General features: G+C 33.9%; 2 protein-coding genes across 3 annotated transcripts; one reads left to right on the top strand and one right to left on the bottom strand.

The window, feature by feature from the left end:
* Positions 1 to 2,723: 2,723 nt before the first annotated feature.
* LOC144853705 (centromere protein H-like) lies at positions 2,724 to 10,006 on the bottom strand. Of its 2 annotated transcripts, none has more exons than XM_078711485.1 (7): positions 9,933 to 10,006; positions 8,536 to 8,723; positions 7,393 to 7,503; positions 6,883 to 6,954; positions 6,218 to 6,405; positions 5,861 to 5,966; positions 2,724 to 3,663 (listed from the first exon to the last, which is right to left on the bottom strand). In XM_078711485.1, exons 2-7 carry the CDS (start codon positions 8,685 to 8,687, stop codon positions 3,513 to 3,515), a joined length of 780 nt encoding a protein of 259 aa, XP_078567611.1. In that variant the 5' UTR covers positions 8,688 to 8,723; positions 9,933 to 10,006; the 3' UTR covers positions 2,724 to 3,512. The 2 variants fall into 2 exon arrangements, with proteins under 2 accessions (XP_078567611.1, XP_078567610.1); XM_078711484.1 differs by having other exon boundaries at positions 8,536 to 8,704; positions 9,933 to 10,005.
* A 164-nt stretch (positions 10,007 to 10,170) lies between these two features.
* On the top strand, positions 10,171 to 14,378 carry LOC144853699 (uncharacterized). The gene is made up of 7 exons (XM_078711478.1): positions 10,171 to 10,189; positions 10,728 to 11,109; positions 11,536 to 11,739; positions 12,586 to 12,722; positions 13,078 to 13,238; positions 13,651 to 13,768; positions 14,036 to 14,378. The coding sequence occupies exons 2-7, from the start codon at positions 10,749 to 10,751 to the stop codon at positions 14,273 to 14,275; spliced, it is 1,221 nt and encodes a 406-aa protein (XP_078567604.1). The 5' UTR covers positions 10,171 to 10,189; positions 10,728 to 10,748; the 3' UTR covers positions 14,276 to 14,378.
* The last annotated feature ends 328 nt before the right edge of the window (positions 14,379 to 14,706 follow it).

Below are 14,706 nucleotides of genomic sequence, written 5' to 3'. Positions count from 1 at the left end.
TAATAGCATAATTGACATGCGCAGAACGCACTATTTGACTCTGCGCATGTTATGATATAGCAACCAGTTATATAAAAAAATATTGTTTCATAAAATTTGCCAAATTTCGACCTTAGTATTTTCGATGTAACTGGTTACTATAACACATTATTTGACTCTGCGCATGTTAAATTAATGATATAGTATATAAAAAAATATAAGGGTAGCAAATTTGACATTTTTCGAAACAATTTTCCTGTACTATATAGTACAGGGATTTTTTCAAAAACTTGTAAAATTTCGACCTTACTATTTTTCGATATAACAGGTTACTATATCATTATTGGCGTGCGCAGAACACATTATTTGACTCTGCGCATTTCAATTATTATAGTAATCAGTTATGAAAAAAATGGTTGAAAATTGGTATTTTGGCATAATTGTCATGCGCAGAACAGACTAATTGACTCTGCGCATGTTAATTATGATATAGTAACAAAAAAATTTCGACCTTACTCACTTTTAGATGTAACTGGTTAATATAGCATAGTTGACATGCGCAGAACACATTATTTGACTCTGCGCATGTTAATTATGATATAGTAACCAGTTATATAAAAAAATATAAGGGTCGAAAATTTCCTATACAATAGTACAGGGATTTTTTTTAAATTATGCCATTGTAAGCATATATGTCAAAAAATAAAGGGGTCGAAAAATAGCCATTTTTTAAATGACATGTGCAAAACCCAATATTCGACTCTGCGCATGTTTATTATGCCATAGTGATCATTTATTTCAAACATTTTTTTCGAAAATTTTCCCAATATATAGGGATTTTTTATTATGATATAGTAACCATTATTTTTCGCTAAAACTAGTTACTACAGCATAATTGACATGTGCAGATCCCAATATTCGACTCTGCGCATGTTTATTATGATATAGTAACCATTTATGTCAACAAATAAAATGGTCGAAAAATCGTAATTTTTCGAACATTTCCCTGTACTTATAATACAGGGATTTTTTCCAAAAATGCCCAAATTTCTACCTTTTTGTTTTTCGATAAAACTAGTTACTATAGCAAAATTGACATGCGCAGAACCCAATATTCGACTCTGCGCATGTTTATTATGCTATAGTAACCATTTATAGTATAGTACAGGAATTTTTTCAAAAAATGACAAAATTTCTATTTATGTCCAAAAAGGGTCGAAAAAGCGGCATTTTTCGAAAATTTCCCCGATAAAACTAGTTACTATAGCATAATTGACATGCGCAGATCCCAATATTCGACTCTGCGCTTTTTTGTTATGCTATAGTAACCATTTATGTCAACAAATAAAAGGGTCGAAAAATCGCCATTTTTCGAACATTTCCCTGTACTATAGTACAGGGATTTTTTCCAGAAATGGCCAAATTTCTACCTTTTATTTTTCGATAAAACTTGCTACTATAGCAAAATTGACATGTGCAAAACCCAATATTCGACTCTGCGCATGTTTATTATGCTATAGTAACCATTTATGTCAACAAATAAAAGGGTCGAAAAATCGCCATTTTTCGAACATTTTCCTGTAATATAGTATAGGGATTGTTTCAAAAACTGGCAAAATTTCTACCTTTTTATTTTTCGATAAAACTTGTTACTATAGCAAAATTGACATGCGCAGAACCCAATATTCGACTCTGCGCATGTTTATTATGCTATAGTAACCATTTATGTCCAAAAATAAAAGGGTCGAAAAAGCGGGATTTTTCGAAAATTGCCCTGTACTATTAGTACAGGGATTTTTTCAAAAAATGGCCAAATTTCTACATTTTTATTTTTCGATAAAACTGGTTACTATAGCATAATTGACATGTGCAGAACCCAATATTCGACTCTGCGAATGTTTATTATGCTGTAGTAACCATTTATAGTATAGGCCATAGTACAGGGATTTTTTCCAGAAATGGCCAAATTTCTACCTTTTTATTTTTCGATAAAACTGATTACTATAGCAAAACTGACATGCGCAGAACCCAATATTCGACTCTGCGCATGTTTATTATGCTATAATAACCATTTATATTATATAGTATAGGGATTTTTTCAAGAAATGGCAAAATTTCTACCTTTTTATTTTTGGATAAAACTAGTTACTATAGCATAATTGACATGCGCAGATCCCAATATTCGACTCTGCGCATGTTTATTATGCTATAGTAACCATTTATGTCAAAAATATAAAAAGGTTGAAAAATGGGAATTTTTCGAAAATTTCAGTGATTAAAAAAAAAAATGGCCAAATTTTGACCTTTTTATTTTTCGATAAAACTGGTAACTAAAGCATGATTGACAAGCGCAGAACGCATTATTCGACTCTGTGCATGTTTATTATGCTATAGTAACCATTTATGTCAACAAATAAAAGGGTCGAAAAATGGCAATTGTTTGAAAAATTTCCTGTACTATAGTACCCCGTCATGAAAGAATGACTCAACTGCATAAAGTTTTGAGATAATCAACAAAACGTGTTATTGTTTGAGCTCTTCTCGTGTGTAGATAATATTATTTTGATTTTAAAACCTTTTAGTAGTACATATAAGTACTCTTTATTGTGTAGAAAGTTTTATTAACATTACTGACTATAATTTTTGATATGTCAGTTTTACTGTTTTTTCATAACATTCTTGGTCAATCATACACAAGAAAATCACGAAAGATTCAATCAACTGCATTTGTCATGAAAGAATCAACTCAACTACAAAATGTTTTTTCAAAATTGTTTTTTAATTTAACGTAAACATATATAAAAATGTTCAACCCTTATATTCAGTACAGGGATTTTTTCAAAAAATTACAAAAATTTCAACCTTACTATTTTTCGATATAACTGGTTACTATAGCATAATTCACATGCACAGAACACATTATTTGACTCTGTGCATGTTAATTATAATATAGTAACCAGTTATGTCAAAAAATATAAGGGTCGAAAATTTGCCATTTTTCGAAAAATGTCACTGTACAGGGATTTTTTCATAAAAATTTCGACCTTACTGTTTTTCGATATAACTGGTTACTATCCTATATTATAATTGATGTGCATAGAACACATTATTTGACTCTGTGCATGTCAATTATTATAGTAACCAGTTATGCCAAAAAATATAAGGGTTGAAAATTTGCATTTTTCGAAAATTTCCCTGTAGTACAGGGATTTTTTTTTAAAAAGTGCCAAATTTAGATTTTACTATTTTTCGATATAACTGGTTTACTATAGCATAATTGACATGCGCAGAACACACTATTTATTTGACTCTGTGCATGTTAATTATGATAGTAACCAGTTATGGCGAAAAATATAAGGGTCGCAAATTTAGTGGTAACATAGTCGATGTGCCAATCGCCATGCCAGTCGCCTAGCGCATATGCATATACATAATAAGAATGACGTAATAGGCTAGCAATCGACATAGTCCCTATTACCATCTAACAGTGCATAGTAAGCAGTTATGTCAAAAATATAGTATAGTTTTAATACTTAGATAAATCCACAGTGTCTCCCAAGACTAATTAACAGTTGCTGTAATTCTGGGTCTTTAGCCCAATTAACACCACTTCCCATTATCAATGCTTGCAAGATGTGCTGTGTAATAGTTATTTTGGATGAAATGTCTTCCAGTTCTTCTTGTCTAAAAAATACAAAATGTTTTTGTTATTATAACATATTTTATGTATATAATTTTCATTTATTTATTAATATATATATATATAAATCCAAAGGCAAATAACTGAAAAATGACAATGCTGTGGGTATCAGTGGCTGGATCTCAATGAAGATTTAAAAAAAAAAGCGAAAAGCTAAATCAAAACGATAAAGTAGAAAAGTTAGAAGAGCTTTTGGGCAACACTAGCCCTTAAATAAAACATGCTGATCAATTAGCTTAAGTTGGTTTTCCACTAAGCGAATTTGTTATCTAAAATCGATAGCGTCAGCTTATATGCATGTGTAATCATGTTTGCATCTTCTCAAATACCTCTCTACGCATGCGTAAAGCTGAGGCTTTCAACAAATTCACCTAGTGAAAAATCGGCATAAAAAGCAAAGTACATTTCTAAAAGTAAATTAAAATGAAACAATGCATGTTCAAGGTAGAGCATAAACTATGCATGTTCATGGTAGAGCATAAACTATGCATGTTCAGGTAGGACATATAATATGTATGATCATGGTAGAGCATAAACTAAGCAAGCTTAGAGTGGAGCATAAACTATGCCTGTTCAGTGTAGAGCATAAACTATGCAAGCTTAGGGTGGAGCATAAACTATGAATGTTCAGTGTAGAGCATAAACTATGCAAGCTTAGGGTGGAGCATAAACTATGAATGTTCAGTGTAGAGCATAAACTATGCAAGCTTAGGGTGGAGCATAAACTATGCATGTTCAGTGTAGAGCATAAACTATGCAAGCTTAGGGTGGAGCATAAACTATGAATGTTCAGTGTAGAGCATAAACTATGCAAGCTTAGGGTGGAGCATAAACTATGAATGTTCAGTGTAGAGCATAAACTATGCAAGCTTAGGGTGGAGCATAAACTATGCATGATCAGGGTAGAGCATAAACTATGCAAGCTTAGGGTGGAGCATAAACTATGCATGATCAGGGTAGAGCATAAACTATGCATGTTCAAGGTAGAGCATAAACTATGCAAGCTTAGGGTGGAGCATAAACTATGAATGTTCAGTGTAGAGCATAAACTATGCAAGCTTAGGGTGGAGCATAAACTATGCATGATCAGGGTAGAGCATAAACTATGCAAGCTTAGGGTGGAGCATAAACTATGAATGTTCAGGGTAGAGCATAAACTATGCATGTTCAAGGTAGAGCATAAACTATGCAAGCTTAGGGTGAACATAACTGTGTATGGGTATGAACATGCAAAAACTATGCATGTTCATGGTAGAGCATAAACTAGGCATATTCAGGAAAGGGCATAAACTATGCATGTTTATGGTAGAGCATAAACTATGCATGTTCAGGGTAGGGCATAAACTATGCATGTTCAGGGTAGGGCATAAACTATGCATGATCAGGGTGAAGCATAAGCTATGCATGTTCTGGGTAAAGTATAAAATAAGAATATGCAGGGTAGAGCATAAACTATGCATGATCAGGGTAGAGCATGAACTATGCATGTTCAGGTAGAGCATAAACTTTGCATGTTCATGGTAGAGCATAAACTAAGCATGTTTAGGGTAGAGCATAAACTATTTATGTCCATGTTAGAGCATAAACTACGCAAGCTTAGGGTGGAGCATAAACTATGCATGTTCAGGGTAGAGCATAAACTATGCATGTTTAGATACTGTAGAACATAACTGTGCATGTTCAGGTTAGAGCATAAACTATGCATGTTCATGGTAGAGCATAAACTATGCATGTTCATGGTAGAGCATAAACTATGCATGTTCATGGTAGAACATAAACTATGCATGTTCATGGTAGAGAATAAACTTTGCATGTTCATGGTAGAGCATAAACTATGCATGTTCATGGTAGAGAATAAACTATGCATGTTCATGGTAGAGAACAAACTATGCATGTTCATGGTAGAGAATAAACTATACATGTTCAGGGGTAGAGGAGGGATTTAAAATACTATGTTTTGTATTTTGTATCATCAGCCATCCTCAAACTTTTTTTAAAAAACAATCAATACTTCTCTCAAGGTTCCAAGGATTCTATCTAGTACTAATTATTACCTAGAGTTTTTTTTGTTCGCACTAGAATACAACGTAAGCACCCAGTCAATCTTGACACAATGGATGATCCAATGTTGCATCTCTTTATAATCAACTCTTAGTCATATTTAATGATTATTCAACTCACATCAACTCTTCTTGTTTCTGTCTTTTTTTTGTTTTTTTGGTTTTCACCTTGTCTGCTTTCATCTGCTGATATCCACTCATTAGTACCCGATTTTCCTGCTTCACAGCTACAAAAAATAAGTTGTAAAAAAGCAGCAATTGTGAGTTTTCTACTAACATCTGAGGATCATTTATCCTACTCAATGTCCTTACAGCCCTGTCTACACTATCAAACTTTATGTGACAAAAAAATTTGATGTGACCATATAATGTATGGACATGATGATGTCATATCACTACCATATTTGGGCACATCACACTAGAAAACCAAAATGTTTTGTTGACGGATGGCTGGAATAAGCGAGTAGCCCTGTCTTACCTATTGCTTCCTGCCGTACACTGTCCAGCTCCTTCTGTGTCCTTTCAATAGCCTTTTGATGGCCTAGAATCTCAGTCACTAACTTTGTTTGCTCGTCTACCAAGTCAATGTACACCTGCTGGTCTTTAACTTTGTCTTCTTTGTTGTGAGGGAAAAGAATCTTTAACAACGCATCAGTGCATTGAATTCTAACATTTAAAAATAATATGATAATATGTATTTATTAAACATTTAGTGTACAGCCCATGAGGAAACCATGGGTCAATGAGTGGGAACCTCTTTAAGATAAAGTGAATCTACAGATTTAAAAAAAGTGTCTACACTATCAAACTTAAGGCTCTTGGTTCGAGTCATGCTTGTGATATCCAGACCATTTAGTGGCATGCTTGCAACTGAAAGTATATCACTCTGAATGTGGTATGGTGGAATGGTGCATGCACAAACAACAGATATCAAAATGATAAACCCTCCACTTAGCATGAATTCACACAAGATACATTTTAGTCAGATTGAATTGAATAATATCAATTCAACATTTTGAATGTGGAACGGCGCTATTTCCATGCACACACAACAGAGATAAAAATGATAAACCCTCCGCACAAATGATACGTCGTAAGTAAATGGTTAAATACTTTAATTGCTTTACAACTGTAAACACAAACCTTTTAATAACAAGTTCTTTCAATGAATTTGATGCAGTAACATCCAGCAGTTTATGTTGTAACTCCATTATCCTGTAAAATTACATAAAGATATATATGTTGAAAAGAAAGGGTGAACAGAACTTATACTGTATCTACTGAGCCAAATACAGAATGGCATGAATGGTACTGTATTGTTGGGGATGCGACATAACAGACTGTCATGTAATGAGAGTTTGAAATGAATGATGTCCTCATCATCCGTGCAACGCCTGTTGTATTGTTCGAGTTCATCGACCTTATCAATCATAGCGTGATGTTCTATTTCTAGTTTTTTGTTTAATACTTGTAGCGAGGAAATTTCACCCGCCCGCTGTACAATGGTTGTAAACATTTTGCCTTACCCGGTCAATTATGGCTTCTGTTATTGTGTTTATAACCCGTTATTGTGTTTATAACAGAACGCAAATTGATGCTACTATTTTACCAAAGATGATAATATATATATATAAATGATGACTGAGCACTAACCTGTATTCAACATCATCAGCATCATCAACATCCATGGAAGGGGTGTGCGTTTTCCTTAACTTTAACACTGTTTCCAACTCCAAAGTTTGAGACTGAATCCATTCTTTTAACCTATTGTAAAAACAACACAATTTATATTGTTTTTAAATAGTTATAAAAATAAAGATAGTGAATTAGAAAAAAAGATATGCAAAGTAAATATGTCATTATCAAATTTAAGGTTGAGTCATGTTTTAGTTGTTTTTTTTGGTTTATTGCTTTTTTAAAATATTATATAATGACTGTAGTACCACCAGCTTGACTTGCCCCAAGTTTGTATTTATAGTCTTTTTATGTTAGTTTAGACGTTTCGATTTTTGTCTGAAAATACAGATTACAAGCTCAAGTACTGTAGTATATGTATTAAACGCCAAATGTGCCAAAATATTTATCTTTTTACTAATATTAAGTCAAAACTCCGTCTGGATCCCAGACTATTCCACCAGCACACATCCTTTTTTTGTGATTCTCCAGCTCAATTATTATGACAATTTTCAGGAATATTTTAGGTTAAATCATCTATTTCTTTGCATGTTAAAAACCCTTGGTGATAAAAAGTATGAACTAAAGTTAACATTTGGCAAAAAAATCTTAAACAAAAATACATTACCCATGGAGGTATAATAAATCTATCACGCTTGAAATCGGTCACGTTTAATATTGGTTGTGAGAAAATCAACATCCGGTATTTTGTATGGAGCGTCGTGACACTTTTTACCATATCGGTAACGTTTGATATCTGTCAAGTTTTAATTTGGTTGCGCTAATTTGTATGGGGCGCACTAGATACTTCATCGTCGTTTATAGATGTTTTTAATTAAAACGCTCTTTATGATTTTAGTTAACTTTACAATCGTCTAAATATAGAAATACTACAGTAATAATACTATTGACGTTTGTACAGTAAATATAAATGGTTATCTCCTAATTATAAATAATTTGTGTTTTCATTTTATCTTGAATTTTAATGTGTTTTTTTTTACAAATCGTTTTATAAAAATTTTGCGCACTATACAAAATGCCGGAAGTTGATTTTATCACAATCAAAATTAGATGCGACCGATTTCAAACATGACCAATATCATCGTAAACCTTATGCATTACCTTTGTAGTTCAAGGAGTATATTGACTTCTTCTTTATCTTTGTTCTCATTGATGAAAACATGGATGCCACTTGGAGGAACTGTTAGCTTTCCATTTCTGAATGATTGTGAAATCTCATCGAATGTCTTGTTGTGGTCAACAGATTCAGCCATTTTAAATGACAAAGTTTCTAATAAACAATATAATTCCTATTTTGATTTAAAAAATGTTTCAATGAATAATGTTTTATTAGAAAATCATGTCCATATTTATTTAGAGGATGCAGGCTAACTTACTATACTAGCTGCCTAGCTAGTGGAATAGTAGGCCTAATATATAGCTCGCCTATAGCAGGTAACGGGACGATTAGGCCCCGAGACGATTCGGCCCGGGACGATTCGGCCCTGGGACAATTCGGCCCGGGAAGATTCGACCCTGAGACGATCAATTTATTGACTTCGACAAGAAGTGTAATTAATGTTTAAATAATGTATGTTTTTTTTTTCTTTAGGCCTATTCATTTATAGGAGAATGAGTAGTGGGCCAAGACACGTGGATGCCCTATCTTCGTAGACGTTTTCATAAGACTCCTTCACAAGTTAAATAAATAAAGGATAATAAATATAGCAATAGGCCTATTATTATAATTGATTAATATTCTGCCATTCAATCGTGTTTTAGAGTAGGCGCTGTTTAGTTAGGGCAGAAATGTATTTTGTATCAACGTTTGATTTATATTAAATTAATAATAAAACATTAATGACGTACAGTCAGATGGAATACATTTTCCAGGTTGTTTCTCTACTACTCTAGTTACTGTAGGTTGGCCGAGAATTCGTTTTTCGTCCTCAACCTAGGCCTAGCCTAGCAAACAAAACACCAAATTTCCCGGAAAAAACTTGACTAAACTTACACAAAACGATACCGTTTGTAAACACGACGGTATAAGAAGAATTATTTACATTTAAATACATAATGGTTTAGTTCAAACACCTTTGAAAAATTGATAAAAACCGAAAAAAAAACTACTGTAGTGAAGGCCTAGACCTCCTAGGGCTATGCCTATAATATAATAGGCCTATATAACATTATTAAATTAACAGTCATTGGTTTTGTCTAGGCTAAATCATAAATGTGGGATGATTCGGCCCGCAAGGTGGTTGACCCACTTTTGGGCCGAAACGTCCCACTAAAAGTGGGCCGAATAGTCCCGGGCCGAATCGTCTCAGGGCCGAATCGTCCTGGAACCCCGCCTAGGTAGCTAGGGCCTAGCCTACTACTAGCTGCTAGTAGAGAGCCCTCCTCTTGCCTAATAATATAATAATAGACCTAGCTAGGCCTACTACTAGCTAGGCCTAGGCCCTACTTACCTAGTAGGCCTTGGTTAAACTGCAAACTTAGGTATTATTATTACTTACAGTTCAAAAAGAATGTTTTTGTTATACTCCGCTGTCGGAATTTAACTTTTCCGCCATTTGTGTTAAAAAATTGCGCCATCTAAAGTTCCAAAATAATTTTTCATAGGCTTATTATTTCCAGACTGTCTATAGAGTATAATTTGCTTATGTTATGCTGTCTGTAATGCACAGACTAGAAAGTAGCGGAAAATACAAAACTTGATTCTTGTATGTTTTGGTCACTTTTTAGACTTTATATAACTGTTATTCTATGTCTGGTAATAAAATTAAAAGACCTCACCTTTTATATTAACTAAGTCTCCCTGCCTGTCCTACTACCTACTTACTTAACAGGGCCTAGGCCCTAGGCCTAACTATGCTAGCTAGGCCTAGTATAGGCCTAGGCCTGCCCTAGCTAGTACTACTCTAGCCTAGTCTAGGCCCTAGCCGGCCCTAGATATAGCTAGACTAGGACTAGTAGGCTAGGTAGGCCTAACTACTAGGCCTAGCCTAGACTAGACCTACTATAGTAATACTACTACTTAGTACTACTACTACTAGGCCTAATTTAAGGTTCACTCATATAAAATAAACCTAGCCTACTAGGCTAGGCTACAGATTGGCATTAAAGCCTTAATTAATAATATAGTTAAGGTGTAGTAAAAAGGTACATTTAGATTGGTGGTTAAAGAAAGAAAGTACAGTTGCTGTTCAGCTCACATAGCAATTAATTTGATTTTAAATATTGTCTTTTTTAAATATATTGATTTAAAACAGCTTTCCGGTTTCATTTTTTTTCTATTGTATTGATAGTAGTATTTCTGGCTGGAAGATTCAATGTCTGGTCAACTAAAGTTATCAAACCCTCCTGTAGCAGAATTGCCCTCAAGGTCACCATCAACTCGCAAGTCAAATCGGTCATTGCGGTCAACCAGCAGTCAAGATGAAAAGAATGCAGATGTAACGAGAATGAAAAGATTCTTTGAAAGCTCACCAATGATTATGCATTTGAAGAGGCCGCCTTTAACCCCAAGGCCTAGTGGAAAAGAGTTAACTCCTAGGCCTAGTGGAAAGGAGAATCGACTTAAGACCTCTCTCTTAACACCAATGTCTGCTGTAAAAAAGAAATTGACCCATGATTCAGACAATGAAGAAGTTTCAGTAAGTCCCAGTTTAGCACAGTTAAGAATGACTCCAGGTAATTGAATACTAACAATTGTTATTATTATGCATTTATCAATTGTATGACCCACTCTACGACTAGATGTCATGGATGAATCATTTACAAATAATTATTTAAAAAACTAGATGGTACGTCATATCAATGCTAATGATGTGTCAATGTCCGTCACTTTACCACCCACCCTTTCATGAACAACATGGCCACAGTGCGCCAAAATGGGTGCATCATAGTCACCTAAAGGTAAGCAGAGCTGCGTCATGGTATTCATAATGATCCCCATCGAACAAATGACACACCTCTCCCGGGGGTCGTATAGTGGGTCATACAATTGACAAGTGCATTACTATTAAAAACATTGTCATCATCATTTGAGTATTTCATGAAAAGTTGCTATCGAAGTGTGTTATTTTCTTTTTCTATTTATCTATTTAAATGTTAAAGGAAAAGCCTTGCAGAAACAAAAGATTTTAGAAGAGAAGCACAGAATTGCAAAATCAAAGATTTCCACTGTTGGTCCAGGTGGAGGGGTCAGTATCTGGCCTGAAATGGACAACATGAGGTTGACGCCAAAAGAAATACATATGATTGTGATCATGGCTTTTATCATCATTGGTTTTGTGTATCAACTGTTTCATTTCTTACATGGTAAATGCCAGCATTTTGTATATTTAGAACTTTGTTCCCACTTGAATGGCATAATTGAATAAATTAAAAAAAATTAATAAAATAAAATATTACACTTAACTAGTTATTCTACACTATCAAACTTTATGTGATAAAAAGTATGATGTGCCCAAATGTTGTAGTGATATGCCCAAATATGGTAATGATATGACATCATCATCCATATATGGGCACATCACATTTTTTGTCACATAAAGTTTGATAAAACAGCCAGAAAGAAATGGTACAGCTTTCGGGTAACACTAACCCTTCATCTGTCAGTGAAAATTGAATGTATTTACTTTTAATTACACCTTGAGTGAGGACACAATAGTGTATTATACCACACCTGATTCATTCTTGCAATTTGATTGGTCAATTACATGTTTCATTTGGAATTAGCCCTATATCTAATAAAAAGTGATATCTAATGGTGATAGTGAACGGCTCTAATACACGTTCATCTAAACATATTGAGAATATTTGCCATGCGACGTTGACTGATCACGTTCGGAAATCTTGTTATGCGCGCCGTCTATAACTGTCCTACTCTAAAGTTGGAGCCTAGCTTCCTGGCCTAGCCTTTGTCAATGATTTACAATGGATAACTTGAATAAAGTAGGTGTGTTATGAAACAAATAATCAATGTTTTGTATTCATTGAATGGAGAAAATATTACATTCAAAATTGACTGCTCTATTTAACTCGGCTCCACCTCGTTAAATGAGAGCAGTCAATTTTTCAACGAATGAAATATTCTCACCATTTAACTCATAAGCATTAATTATTTGTATACTATTTATTGGTTTATTTATTCTAATCTACCAGGAAATACTTTGAATACAATCATAGAATGCAACAAGAAACTGCAATCATTCTCATCTATGCATCCGCTGGACATGTCTAATCAAGACAATTTCAACTCAACCTGTTTAGTGTGGCACGATGGATTTTACAGATTATTGGTAAACACTTTTTACAAAACTAAAAATTAAACTAGATTTTGATTTGTCACTTTGACGAATTATGGGAGATACTACGCTGTAAAGAATACGACAAACTATGATGACAAATTTTAAAAATCAATTTTTTTTTTATTCAGATGTCCAATGTTACATTTTATAGGCCAAAATTGTTTTTAAAAAAATGCTCAATATGGCCTGAAACACATGCTCTAATTTGATTAGAAATGTTTCCTAATATAGATATAAAAGTATTTATTCATCATGTAGCTGTTTTATATTAATCAAAAATATTGTACAGTATAATAATTGATTTTCTTTTTTTATTATAAATTAATAATGAATACATTTACAACAGAACTACATAGAAGAAGAACTAGGGACTGACTTGTCCAAGACCCCAGCCTCATACCAGCTTGCTATTCTTCTTTATCTTGCTGGCTTGGCAACTCTTCTCTACTTTCTCGCTGACAACATGCTGGCAAAGAGTAAGCTCACGCCAAAGAGAATTAAAAGCTGGTAATGTTTAAAGTATTATAATATGTATTTAATCATTTTAAACATCTTAAACTATAATACCCTATAATATTTTATTGCTACAACCCTTGCTCTAGGTCAGGATTAACCCTTGCTCTAGGTCAGGATTTTACCCTGGCACTAGGTCGGGATTTTACCCTGGCACTAGGTCGGGATTTTACCCTGGCACTAGGTCAGGATAGGACGACCCTAGCACTAGGTCAGGATAGGACGACCCTGGCACTAGGTCAGGATTGGACCCTGGCACTAGGTCAGGATTGGACCCTGGCACTAGGTCAGGATTGGACCCTGGCACTAGGTCAGGATTGGACCCTGTGATTGAAGGGCAAGCATGTTAGCCACCAAGCTACTAACCTACTACTTTACTAATACTAATAGTTTATTTTATATATAGGATTTCACTTCTTGTGTGCATTGGATCTTGGACTATTTTGATTGTATCAATGTTAATTGAAGCTCAGAACATGGAGGTGCTTGTCCAAAGAAATGTACATGAATTCAACTCCAAACTTGTAAGTACTCTGCACACACAATTCATGACTGATTTTCCATCACATTTTTAGTGTAGACATGGCTTTAGTGTGACAAATATTTGAGATGTTTAGAATTGAGGCTTTAAAATTCTAAATTGTTTGATTAATAATAGTAATGACTAGGACTTAGACTTTGTTTTTTAAATAGCATAAAATGCAGGGCCCTAATGAAAACCAGTTCCAACTGTTTGGGCTACCTACTACTGTATTTATTTCTTATTTAAATAACACAAATATTTCTTACAGAGCCAGCTTGTGTATTTGAACTTTGACCTATCTCATTATCATAATATCTTGCTCTACTGGAGAACAAGATGTCTTCCACCAACAAGCAAAGGAATGTTAAGCATACTAGGAATTGTCAAAGTCCAGGACGTGTCCTATTATTTACAGTATTACAGTCTACCTGTATTAACAGCATTGCTTACTCCAATCATTAAACTAATTCTAGCATTGAAGGAAATATATAGTGTAAAGGTTTACTGAACATAAATGCAGTAGTTTATTAAGTCGATATAAAGCAAATAAAGCCTTGATTATGTTTGTAAATAAATAAATTTTGTACAATTAAATCTAACCAGACTCCTGACAGGGACCAATGTTTCTATTTAGTTTATATTATATATAATATCTCAATTATTTCTCCTAATACACCATAAAACAAAATATTGCGCTTCACCAAATGTTTTTAACAGTTCTAAAATCTGAAGTATTCTTCTATTTCATGGACAGGGTACTGTAATGCTTTGTTATTATCCAATTTAATTTGTCCAGCTTTGGAGGGCATTCAACATTGACTGACGGTGCTAAATTGATATACTGTAGTTACAATGCAAAAGATAGGACATTATTTTAAGTTCAGCATTTCATTGTAATAAGTAGGCCTTCTCCCACTCCAACCTCAATTTCAAAATCCT

Source organism: Antedon bifida, chromosome 10 (assembly GCF_963402885.1).
Source record: "Antedon bifida chromosome 10, ecAntBifi1.1, whole genome shotgun sequence".
Lineage (NCBI taxonomy): Eukaryota > Metazoa > Echinodermata > Crinoidea > Comatulida > Antedonidae > Antedon > Antedon bifida.
This window is presented reverse-complemented; position numbering and strand designations above follow the sequence as displayed.